This window comes from Crassostrea angulata, chromosome 7 (genome assembly GCF_025612915.1).
Source record: "Crassostrea angulata isolate pt1a10 chromosome 7, ASM2561291v2, whole genome shotgun sequence".
Classification (NCBI taxonomy): Eukaryota; Metazoa; Mollusca; class Bivalvia; order Ostreida; family Ostreidae; genus Magallana; species Magallana angulata.
This window is the reverse complement of record NC_069117.1, coordinates 46,694,395-46,706,404: the sequence shown is the minus strand read 5'-3', so window position 1 is coordinate 46,706,404 and position 12,010 is coordinate 46,694,395. Positions and strand designations below refer to the sequence as shown.

The window sequence follows — 12,010 nt, the reverse complement described above, 5'->3', positions numbered from 1 at the left end:
TATTGATTTCATCTGTGTATTATTAGAAACTGTATATAGGGAAATATTTGCCACCGTTTTATTTTCGCCCCTTTTGCCCGTTGTCAGCATGCGAATTTAAGACTTGGCGATTTCCAATGTCTCAAATTATCTCTATTAAACACAGCTGTTTCTGGGTAAATGCAAAACGAGGCGAACCTGTTTGTAAGTGTAGAGGGACGAAAATTGCACGGGCGAAAATAACCCTGTATACTGAACAGCCTGCAGTAAATAACTGCATGTATGTAGATATAGAATATTTAACCACAACTGGTCTTTATAAATGAACTTCAGTGCAACCTTCGTCGACAAATCAATCATTTTCTCTGTCGAGTTTAAAAGTATCCAAACCAATTGCACAATGAACATTGTCATAAATGCTCGTCTTAGAAGACGACATTGATATCTTATCAAAGGTTATAGGTCGTCTGGCGGACGGATAAACGAGAGGAGTTGGTTTGAATGTCTCGTCGAAAGAAGTTTTGGATCGAAGAGACTGCTGGTTCTCTATCATCAGGGGCATGGATTCTATTTGATTATCGTAATCTCTTTCTTCAAAGGAAGAGCGGAATCCATATTTGCTTTGCGGGATGTTATTTTGTTGTTGTTGTTGGTGGTGGTGGTGGTGTTGTTGTGGGATTGGTGGTTTCTGGTTTTGCGGCTTCAGCGTGCTATAAGGCGTTGGTTGCGAAAAATCGGTTGAAAACGCAAACAAACGTTGCACAATGGGCGGGCCTTGTTGATAATCTTGACGTTTTGGGTTATATGTTGAATATATAGAGTTAAATCTGTTACTTTCACGAGCCGCAGTTCCATTTCCTGGAGTTGTCCCATCCTTGGCACTCAAATTTGCATTCTGCGATGCATAACCACCAAGGGTCACAAATTTCTTGGGCGCAGTACGACCGTTATGGACGCTTGATGGAGAGGGTGGCGGTTTTCTGTCAATACAAGCGTATGTTGGAATTGAACCGGAGTCTCGTTTGCTGTTTGAAGAGGTGGTGGCATCGTTCTAGAATACAACAAAAGCCATTACAACATTAGTTAACAGTTTATATATATGTTTACATGCTTGAATGTTAAAATATTCACTGAAAATAAAAAAAATAGTAATAAAGGTATTAAGCAAAATATAATGTAATGTGCATGTGAATAAAATATGTGCTTTAATTTTTGCTTGTCATACTTAAAATAGTTGAATAATGTTCTAGGTTTTGGATACATATTGCAATTGTATGCCTTGCTAAATTATCAACGGAAAAAGTTACCGCTTTTATAGTTCGCATTGGTTGAGGAAATTATACCCCAAGAGACGAACGTAAATGTGTACAAGTGAACAATGGATGTGCATGCAGAGATCTATGTCAAACCAACGGGTAAAAAATCTGTTGCTAGTACTTTCTGCAAAAACGCCAAATATATTAAACTTTTGTGTAGTTATGTCATTTTAAAAAATCCTGCAAAACTATGAAACTTGTACATTTTTAAGAACAATACATGTACTTGATATGGTCGTCTGCGCTACATAATTATAAAGAACTCTATAATATGTATACTTGTATCTGAAAAAAAAATCTGCTTTTATTTACCTTTTTTGCATGTGCAAGAATTCTATACCTCATGTAACATCATATTTTTTTAAGAGAGGGGAATTTGAAATTTTCATTGCATGCGTAGATTCAGAAATTTTTTCCGGGGGGGGGGGCTACACTAATCAACAGAAATCTTGACACCAAATCATGAAATTCCTAATCAGTGGGGGGGGGGGGGGTTCCCGAGGCATATATGCCACAATTTTACAATAATTTTACTATGTAAATTTAATAAATTTTCATTTTCCGGGGGGGGGGGGGGGGGGGGGGTCAGGACCCCTTCTAGATTCGAGCATGCATTGGTTGAATATTAAACCTATTCCTCAAGTTGAAACTGACGCTTTAAGATATGAATTGGATATCGTTTTTTTAATTAATTCTGTGGTTAATTAAATTGATCCCCAAGAACTTTTGGATCTTCCGAGGGATCACTCCCAAAAACAGTAGGTTTACAATATGCTAACATTAATTATATCGACTGTATATATAGCTATTTCGTATTACACACTGTATCTAAATTCAAATCAGAATCCCAATGCTCTCCCAACAGGCGCGTAGCTTTGGGATATTTTTTTTTGGGAGGGGGGGGGGGGGGCTGGTGTGTGTGTGTATGTTTTTTTTAGATCGTATTTCCCTTTAGAAATATAAACATACTAGACATGCATTTAGTTAAGTATAAATCGATGCGACGTGCCTGATATGATTAATGATATATTCCTGATTTAAAATGAACTTATTAATATTACATATCTTAATCGCAAGTAAGGCTAACTAGTATGTGTTATTTATAAGGGCCTATATCGTAGGTAACTTACATCGTGGGTTTGAGTGGATTCGTCTTTGACGTACATCACAAAACAGGCGTGTAAACATAGCAATAAACAGGACAGAATGAGAAGCAGACCAAATCCGAAAACTATCGCTCCACCTATGGTCAATGCAGGACTGAAAAAAATTATAGACTTGATTATCTCTCTCTCTCTCTCTCTCTCTCTCTCTCTCTCTCTCTCTCTCTCTCTCTCTCTCATAAACATATAGATACCTCCCAATAGCCAAGAGCACGATACCGACGAACACAGACACAGAGGCCAGAGCTAGGATCGCCACCACCGCTCTTGAGGGTATCAGCCATTGGTGGAAGTTCTTGTAAATCCGTGTTCCCCCCATGTCTATTACTACAGCGCAACACTCCGATAATTTCTTCAGGTCATAGCATGAGCAACCACAAAAATAAATTGAGAGAAAAAATCTTTGAAAAAAAAATGTGATTAAAAACTCAGGTAAACATATACTCCCAATAATTATATAGAATAGTAGTAAGAGGTTGCATAACCCCAGTATTTACATTTTCAATGAGAGCATTCCACAAGGCACCCAACTATACATCTCTTCTAGTGAGCTGTTTTCACTGACACACCAAAAACCAGGCATCGCTCGTCTTTTGAAGATTACACATTGTGATGTGATATCATTGATGCGCTTTATCCCTCCATCCAACTCCAAGAATTTTTCTCTGGCACAAACACACGTGTACCATATAATAAAGTCTCGTGTGCTTGTCTACAAAGCTGATTATGAGGAGTGTTGCGAATGTTACACATTACACAGATTAAAGGTACATGAGTATGAGTTTTTTGTTCAATATCATGAGTATACACTGATAGAAAATATTAAAAAAAACCATTCGCTTGCATGGTGTACTTTTGAGAATTGAGAAGCAAAAGGCAGTTGAAAGTAACAAAGAAAAAGATATGAAAGAATTTAGCTTAGACGCCATATCAAGTCCTTTTAACAAGCTGCAGTTGCTGTCTGAAAATAGTATCAACGCAAATGACACAATGAGAAAAGAAATGGAATTTCACGTATATTTTGCCTCACAATATTGTTGATTTTTTTTTCTAAAAATGACCATTTTCATATTGAGTCAAACAAACAGAAGTTTTCTGGACCTAATTTAAACATTTGCAACCCTTTACTGGTTTTTGAAGACTATAGCTAGTGGCACTAGTCAAGTGCTTATAACAGGTATTAAGACGGAACGAACCTATTTACTTTTGAACATATGGTTTTTATATATCAAATACCTTTGGAAATCGTGCAATACATGTAATCAGTTTTTCGAAACCAAAATATTTACATTTTCCAGTGTTTTTGCCTGTGATAACACTACGTATCGATTTTGTACTATATAACCGATAACTTCAAATGACTCCAAATCGGGGCGCCACTATCTAATCGTACTATGGCTTAAAATTATATCAATATAAGTAATAAGGAATCATTCTTTGAATATTATGAGGGGATACTGTAATTTCGGTCGGGGCGTGATCAAATCGATCATAAAGCCCTTCGGGCTTTATTGGATTTGATCACGCTCCGACCGAAATCATCACCTCATAATACTCAAAGAATGATTCCTTATTCCTTAATTGTTTATGCCATTGCCACTAAATCATTTATTCTTGCATCGTAAATTTATCAGTTTAATAGAAACTTATTTCTTATATTTATACCTACAATATACAATACCATTATGTAGAAGTAAACAAACGAAAATAAAGGAAAAGGGACTATGTCAAAATGTTGATTTTAAAACAACCGAATCACTCTCTTTACGCGTAAAATGTTAGAATATACATTGTACTATACGTGCAATGTACATTCACAAGAAGATCAAACACCATAGATATATGTACAAATAATTTTAATCATTTTGAGTTACATCCATAAGAATATAAAAAGTACCTATATTACAATGTTATTTTAGGTGAGTCACCATTAAATGGGAACAACAAAATCAATAACTTCTGTTATATTATGCTGCAAACAGTATGTTTTTTTTCATGCTTCTTACAGAGTTGAATTCCAAATTTGTGTGGACTTTTATATCATTGAAATATAACATCGAAAGACGTGTAGCAATACAAAATTCAAAATTGTCAATTTTCATAACCAATGGACGCTTTGGCAACATATTTTTTTTCAACAAAACTAGTGGTGTAATACTTTATATTTTCTCTAATATCGAAAGCAGTGATCGATCCACTGATTCTTTTTATACCTTCCATTTACCTTTGTAATTACCAGCACATTACTTTATTGAATTTGGTGTGTATACATGTATGAATGGGTGATGAAAGGGGGAAAACAGAACAAAAAATTAACTGTAAAAAATTTATATACCTTAAAATTCTTTTGAAATACAACGAATAAATATGAATAAAAAAATGAAATATATAGTACAGATAAATTATATCTAGACACTTATAAATCATAATAAGTATGTGCAATAATATCTGCGAACCAGAAAAAAAACTATTGACGGCATCAAGCGGCTGGGTGGTCAAAAATTACTCATTAGTTTTACCTTATACTTTCAAATATGATCTTTTTAGCTATAAATTTTTATTTAGTAACAAAAAATCCATACATTTTGGCTCTAAAAATTTGAAATTTTTTAGGTATCTTTGCACAGTCTGAATATGGCAAAGACCACCCAACCCTCATAATCATTGAAGAAATAAACAAGAAAAATGGCATTAATCCTCTGAAAGTTTGATGGGGGATAGATGTATCTATAGATTTATGAAATAAAGCGACATATTATTTATTTTTTAAATACGACATATGGTGCATGTAAAAAAGATGAATCAGTTAAAACTGTAAATCAGCTTTTATTCTCGACGACTTCATTTTGCGATTTACAATAGATTTATTAAACTGGTTCGCAGGCGGCGATTTATTTCACGATCAAGATCCGAAAAATAAAATACTGGATTCTAGCGATATAATAGTATATTTACATCTATCAAGTATTATTCCCTCTGTTTCTTAAGAAAACTAAAAGTTAATTCATAGCTCTATAGAAACAACCAGACTGATATCTACACGCCCCGTTTATCGATTGGTCGAAATCTACAGCGGCTGAAATTGAGAAGAAATTGACAGGGCTGAAATTGACACGCCCAGTTTATCCATTGGTCGAAACCTACATGTACAACTACCTAAGAAAAATCACGGACTGCACGAAATAATAATGATAATGTCAGACTCAGTCTCACAGGAGACGATTTGACTGTTTCTTTTAGCTGACGTACTTACGTACATTGACAGTAATTTAGTGAATTTTACTTACTTTTCATAATCAATTTACTAATTAGTTAAAAGAAAGATGTTAATATAAACAATAAAATGCTTTTTTGTTTATTCATACGGGTTATGAAGGTAGCGATCACTGCAGAAAAAATTTACATAACCGGCGAACGCGGGTTACGTATTTTTTCTGCAATGTCGCTACCTTCATATCCCGAACGAATCACGAAAGAAAGCATTTTATTGTTTAAATATTCGAAATGACTAAACTCTATAAACAAACTTCGCCAAAACTTCTCGCTAGCGAATAAAAGCTGGTTTACAGTATTAAAAGTATTTAGGAGGCTTAATTTTGGAAATATAGTGATGGGAAAGGTGGGAGAGTATAAACATTTGATTAATTTGTACAATCACTGGATATTATGCCTTGCAAATAAGATTTTACAGTTAGCTTTTCATCTTCATTTTTATAAATTTGTAAAAAAAATGTGTATGTCATCCACATTTTCTACACACAAAATGCAATTTTAAAAAAGTTGTCAGCTGACATTTTTGTGACACACTTCAAGAATTCTTTTGACAAATTGTCAGTTGACAAAGTTTTCTGTGATACAGCTGACACAGAATCAGTTTGTAACAGTATTTATCATTCATGTACTTAAATCACAGAAAAAAAAATTAATTTCACAAATCTTGAGCCATATAAAGTGCATTTGAATCAAGAGAAAAGGAGACCAGTCTGCATACAGGTTTGATAGACATGATTATTGCTCATGCGCGGATCTAGAGGGGGGGTCGGGGGGGGTTCCGACCCCCCCTGGAAAATGAAAATTTATTAAATTTACATAGTAAAATTATCGCGAAAATATGCCTCGGACCCCCCCCCCCCCCCGGCAAACACAATTATCCTTCGGACCCCCCCTGGAAAAATTTTCTGGATCCGCGCATGTTGCTGATGTTTACATAATCATTATATTTTGTACAATTATTGTCAAACAATACATGTATTCCCACATATTGTTCATCAGGTAAAGAAAATATATACATGCAGTTATTTCTTTTTATCAGCCTTGATACTTTTCCTACAAATAGGACATTCAGCTTTTTTCTGCAAATAAAAAAACAATAGAATCTGATGTTATTAATTATATAATATCTATAATCATAAAATGATAACAGTGGTTTTTTTTTTTACCAGCATTAGAAAAATAAGCAAAGACAAATTTGAACATTTAACATTCACAATGGTCATGGATGCTTATTTTCAGAATGACCTTGACTCACCATCAGCCAAGTTTCAATGCATTCTTTGTGATATCTGTGGCCACAGGGCAAAGTGGTGACCTTTTCTCCATCCACATAGTCTGTGATACATATTCGACAGTCAGTATGCTCATCGTCTTCAACACTCTTTGAATCAAATTTTGCTGTTTTTAAGGACTTGAGATCTCGCTTTTTCAATCCACTTCCTTTCGCCTCTCCGATTCTCTCTGCCAAATTCCATAAAGCCTGAAAATTATCAATAAAAATGACCAGAATTTCAAGTGTTTGTAAAATAACCCTTAGTGTGTAAAGCATGAAAATGAGGAAAAAAACTACGTTATTTTTCTATAATGTTCCTTGATATAAACCTATATGATTTGATATACACGTTGACGATTATTCTAAACTTCCTTACCTCATAGTCAGTTAAATCAATATCTCCCTGCATTAAATGGGGTGGCATGATTTGACCTTCCTGAAATATGGAACACTTATTAAGAATATTAAAAACCCATCACATATTTCCTTGAACATTCAAAGAAAACCAATATCTTATTACAGACAGATTCTTCATTTCACAACATCTAATCTTTATAGATGGACACACATAGATCAATAGTGTGGTACCGATATATTGTTAATGTTTTTCAAATGTTTTTCTTGTGTTACTAAACATGCTTTACTTTTGTGTCAATAACAAATTATAGGCCAAAACTGATACATGTACAACCTATTAGCTATTACTATAGGTTTTGAGTTTTTAGTTATTGATACTCTGACTGTCCATTTCATTTTACTACAAAGTAATTCAATTTTCTCAGTCTGATACACTATTATGATAATCAATTCACTATATATAATCTTTAATTTTGCTTATACAATTACCATTCCAAGTATTGTCTGAAGCATATGAAGTCCTCCTGGTGCCTCTGCAAGACAAAAGTTTTTTTCAAACTATAAAATACATTGAAATTTAACAAACACACAATATTTTGAGAAACATATATACATGACTACATGTACTTATTACTTATTTTATATAAAGCTGAAGAATTACATGAAATCTGCATAGCTCATTTATACAAATACAGAAGGAATATGTTTTTCCTGTAGACATTTAAGTACAAATAAAATTCTCATTTTAAAAAAATTAAGTGTCAATGATTGATTGATTAGATGAATTCAAAAGTTGGTAAATTATTGGTAATAACCATGTAAATGGAAAGGAGTCCTGTGTCGAATAACTCTATTAGCAAACGGATCATGCATCTGAAGATTGGGAATGTTTCTCTGAAAAAAAAAAATAGTAAATACCAACCCTTCAAAAGAACATCGAAAAATATCTGTTAGTCATACTGTCGACGCCATGTATAAGTACATGTCGGTATACAGGGTTGGCGAAAAACAAAACAAAACAAAACCCCGAAATATACTCATAGTCCTCAAAAAATTGAGAAATACTAATAAATCAACATATAAAGTATATCAAATAAACATTAATATTCAAAGGACCATATTTCATTTTAATCTTTTCATGATTCATGTTTGCTTTGAAAAAGTATTATTTTACATACCTGAAACTGTGGTCTTGGAGAGGACATTCTTTTAGCCCGTAATAAATTATTCTTTTCTTCATTTTGTAATCTTAACAAAGCATCAACCTAATTAACTTTCTGATCATTAATTAATACAGTATCTTCAAGCACATAATACCGGTACTCTCTAGTTGTGCATTTATTCACTTTATATGAATTATTTAGAAGAGATTCAAAGTTAGGTAGATACACACAGTAGATTAAAATGTAATTCAAAGTACATGTATTGAACCAATATTTTTTGACATTCATTGTATCAAAAGCAGGCTGCTAGAGTATGTAGACTTTCCTACATATGCCAACACGTGTTACTAAATTTGTCAGAACTGGCCATGCTATGATACATTTAATAAACATAAAAAATTTACAGATAGCAACAGTGTACACATGCAGTTATTATCATACAATAAATGTATTTTAATGACAAGAATACCTCTGAGCAAACTCCCTGTCCATCTCACACTGTGACTTGTTTAAATCCTGACCAAGTTGACACGCAATCCGTTCATCATCGCCTGTTGCTGAATCACTTTCATCATCTGTATTTTTAGCTGGGTTGAAATTTGTTTTCCTCTGTTTCGGATTATTATTGGATTTATAGAAACCATAAGAAGGATGTTTCTCCAGTGTTTCTTCATCACTGCTCGCCGAGTTATTTGTATTGTATGGAGAAGTAAACCATTCACTCTCATTTCTTTGTCTCGCTGTGTTGTGGTTTGGATATCTTCTATCTTGTCTTGATCCTTTTCCTCTTGGCTGATGATTAGAAGCTTTAGTACGATTTTGATAACCATGAAAACCATCCAATGGATGGATAGGTGATGTATATGGGCCATTTACATGACCGACTTGTGGTACAGAATTTCCCTCCATATCTTTACTGCAGGAAGAAGAGGAAGGATCTGTCAGTATTCTCCCTTGTCTAGATCCTCTAACTCTTCGTGCACTAGTAAAATCCTCTGGCCGTTTATGACATTGATTATCATTCCTTTGGTGGTCTATGGATGATCTTTTGGCAAACTTTCCTTTCCTTGAGTAGATTTCTGGTGAAGGGATAACCTCATCGAAATGAGAGACTTCGGGGACAGAATCTTCCTCAACGTCATCACTGTAGAATGTAAGGGTAAAAGGTGCGCTAGTGTTTCCATCTTCACTCTGTGGCTGAGCTAACATGGCTCCACTCTCTGTAACAGTATTTCTGGAAGATCTAATGGAATCCTGTATGTCTCTGATAATTCTGTTCTGGAATTTCAACTTAGGATTATCTTCACTTTCTGAGTTGGTCTCTTCTGCTGTTTTGTCTTCCTCTTCAGATTTGCCATGTACAACTGAGGGAGGAGCATCACATTCTGTATCACTATCAATTATTGTAATAGAGCCATGTCCTTCCTCAGCGGTTTTTCCCTTCTTTTTCTGATTTCTTTCCCTCCATGCACCTGCTGAAGGTTCCGAACACAAACTCTCTAAAGGAATACTATCACCCCCTCTTCTTCCTTTGAATTCTTGATTCTGTAGCTGCCATGCCAAAAATGCATCTGAATTTTCATTTATGCTCTCAGTTGGAAACTCCGATATCCCTCGTTGAATTTCGCTTTCAATATATCGATTATATAGATGTTTGGCATAATGCTCATCATATCCAGTGGCCATCTAAACTCTACCAAATGAATACATGATATTATCATAAATCATATGATTCGGATTACCGGTATATAATTAAAAAAATATTGCAATTGATAATGAACGTTTAGTATGGATGGTAATCAGTAGTAAGGCTTTGATAACGTTACATAAATCACAATTTTTTAATGGCTGGAGAACTATGGACCTGCAATTGTAAAACATTTCTTTTCCTTGAAAAAAAAAGGCTAAAAACAATAACTTCCATAACATGTATATATATATATATATATATATATATATATATATATATATATATATATATATATATATATATCAGTACTTAAAAGAAGTTCATTTCTTTCCTTTATTCTAAAATGGGCAAAATTCTCAAAGAACTTTCAGAATTAAGCAAAACTCAAAATCTTTTGACCTTCCTTGTGGCTCTTCCTTAAAACCAGTAGCTTGATTTTATTTCTGGTTTTTATCATTTTACACTATCTTTATTAATCAATATCAACTTCTTTAAAATAGGTCATTTTTACTAAGATACAGCCCCCCTACACACACACACAAATAAAATTTCATCTTAATATATTTTGTCAAGAAACAAACTGATTCTGTAAATATTCCATTCCTCTATTGTGTTTTTAGTGAGAGCATTTACTGGTGTGAAATCTTACTACTCGAAAATATTTTGAGGCTGAAACCATAGTATACATGTATCAATGAAAACAAACACCGTAGGTATATTGTTGAAAAAAACAAATAAATATACTGCTTACGTCATATCGTAGATACTGAAAACTGTACTATAGTATAGATCAAAGCCTACAAATAACTGAGAAATAGTCTACAATACAAACCTAATTATTCCCCAGAGTAAAATTTAATTATTCCTATGGGTTTCTACTCAATTTTTAAATCACCAGGAAAAAGAATTTTATCCATCAATGACTAACAAAATAAGTAAAATGGGTCCTACTTTCGGTTTGACTCAGGCTCTTAGTGAGTGAGTCTAATCACCGGAATGTTTAATAAATATCAAAATTAAGAGTTGTCACCCTTTCATTTATTGATTTAAAAAAATCCAATTTTAAGGTTAACATCTATTAAATTGTTTATGAAATTCAGGGGATAAATTCTTTCAATGATACTTCATAACAATAGCTTTGTTTGATAAGATGAACCGGGGCTTAAAATTTTGGTAAACATTAAGTAAAATCATGTCAATTTCTATGTAGTATGCAGGAAATAAGTAACAAATATCGGAGTTTTGTCCATTTTTAACAAATAAAATATACATAGAATGACTAAAGAACCTAAAAAAAAACCGGTATTGAACAAGCTCTTGAACTCCTCCTAAAATTGATTGATTTGATTAATGTTTCCCCGGCCGTTCTTTATGACTCAAAATGAATTATGTAGAAAATGAAACAATTTCCTGACATTCTATAATATTTTTTCTATTTTATTATATTTTTTTCTATATAGAAAACAATCCTGATATTTAAAACACATAATACTTACTAGATATTAACCTCAACAGAATCAATTCAGAAAAAATGTTTTAAATTAAAATGTATACTTACATGTATAAACTTAAGATAAAATGCATTTTCTAATGAGGGGTTTTCCGATTTTACTGTTATTTGTAGTTTTAGGAAGTTTTACATCGTGTTTAGTAGAGAAAAACACAGTGTAATGGTCTTAAGCTATGACATTAAGACAATGGCTACCATTAAAAAATGACATTTGTTTTAACACACACACACATATATATTTCTCTCTCTCTCTCTCTCTCTATCTCTCTCTCTCGATCTTTCACAG

At 33.3% G+C, this 12,010-nt stretch overlaps 2 protein-coding genes across 7 annotated transcripts; both read right to left on the bottom strand.

The window, feature by feature from the left end:
* Positions 1–68: 68 nt before the first annotated feature.
* LOC128192552 (uncharacterized) lies at positions 69–3,144 on the bottom strand. Of its 5 annotated transcripts, none has more exons than XM_052865321.1 (4): positions 2,956–3,143; positions 2,653–2,859; positions 2,426–2,555; positions 69–1,030 (listed from the first exon to the last, which is right to left on the bottom strand). In XM_052865321.1, the coding sequence occupies exons 1-4, from the start codon at positions 3,039–3,041 to the stop codon at positions 332–334; spliced, it is 1,122 nt and encodes a 373-aa protein (XP_052721281.1). In that variant the 5' UTR covers positions 3,042–3,143; the 3' UTR covers positions 69–331. The 5 variants fall into 5 exon arrangements, with proteins under 5 accessions (XP_052721281.1, XP_052721283.1, XP_052721284.1 ...); XM_052865323.1 differs by having other exon boundaries at positions 2,653–2,810; XM_052865324.1 differs by lacking the exon at positions 2,653–2,859 and having other exon boundaries at positions 2,956–3,144.
* Positions 3,145–4,297: 1,153 nt separating this feature from the next.
* LOC128155676 (uncharacterized) lies at positions 4,298–11,187 on the bottom strand. Of its 2 annotated transcripts, none has more exons than XM_052817498.1 (9): positions 11,047–11,187; positions 8,994–10,217; positions 8,540–8,609; positions 8,177–8,255; positions 7,851–7,894; positions 7,381–7,440; positions 6,987–7,211; positions 6,657–6,810; positions 4,298–6,474 (listed from the first exon to the last, which is right to left on the bottom strand). In XM_052817498.1, exons 2-8 carry the CDS (start codon positions 10,208–10,210, stop codon positions 6,754–6,756), a joined length of 1,752 nt encoding a protein of 583 aa, XP_052673458.1. In that variant the 5' UTR covers positions 10,211–10,217; positions 11,047–11,187; the 3' UTR covers positions 4,298–6,474; positions 6,657–6,753. The 2 variants fall into 2 exon arrangements, with proteins under 2 accessions (XP_052673458.1, XP_052673459.1); XM_052817499.1 differs by lacking the exon at positions 11,047–11,187 and adding an exon at positions 10,966–10,989.
* Between the last annotated feature and the right edge of the window lie 823 nt (positions 11,188–12,010).

Bases quoted from the DNA above. Each gene is read 5' to 3' on its own strand.
- LOC128155676 (XM_052817498.1), bottom strand. From the start codon at position 10,210: ATGGCCACTGGATATGATGAGCATTATGCCAAACATCTATATAATCGA. The intron at 8,610-8,993 runs GTATTCTTGTCA...TGCTTTGTTAAG, and splicing joins GACAGGGAGTTTGCTCAGAG to ATTACAAAATGAAGAAAAGA. The intron at 6,811-6,986 runs GTGAGTCAAGGT...TTTTATTTGCAG, and splicing joins GCATTGAAACTTGGCTGATG to AAAAAAGCTGAATGTCCTAT.
- LOC128192552 (XM_052865321.1), bottom strand. From the start codon at position 3,041: ATGCCTGGTTTTTGGTGTGTCAGTGAAAACAGCTCACTAGAAGAGATG. The intron at 2,860-2,955 runs GTAAATACTGGG...TTTTTTTCAAAG, and splicing joins GGAATGCTCTCATTGAAAAT to ATTTTTTCTCTCAATTTATT. The intron at 2,556-2,652 runs GTATCTATATGT...AATTTTTTTCAG, and splicing joins GTGCTCTTGGCTATTGGGAG to TCCTGCATTGACCATAGGTG.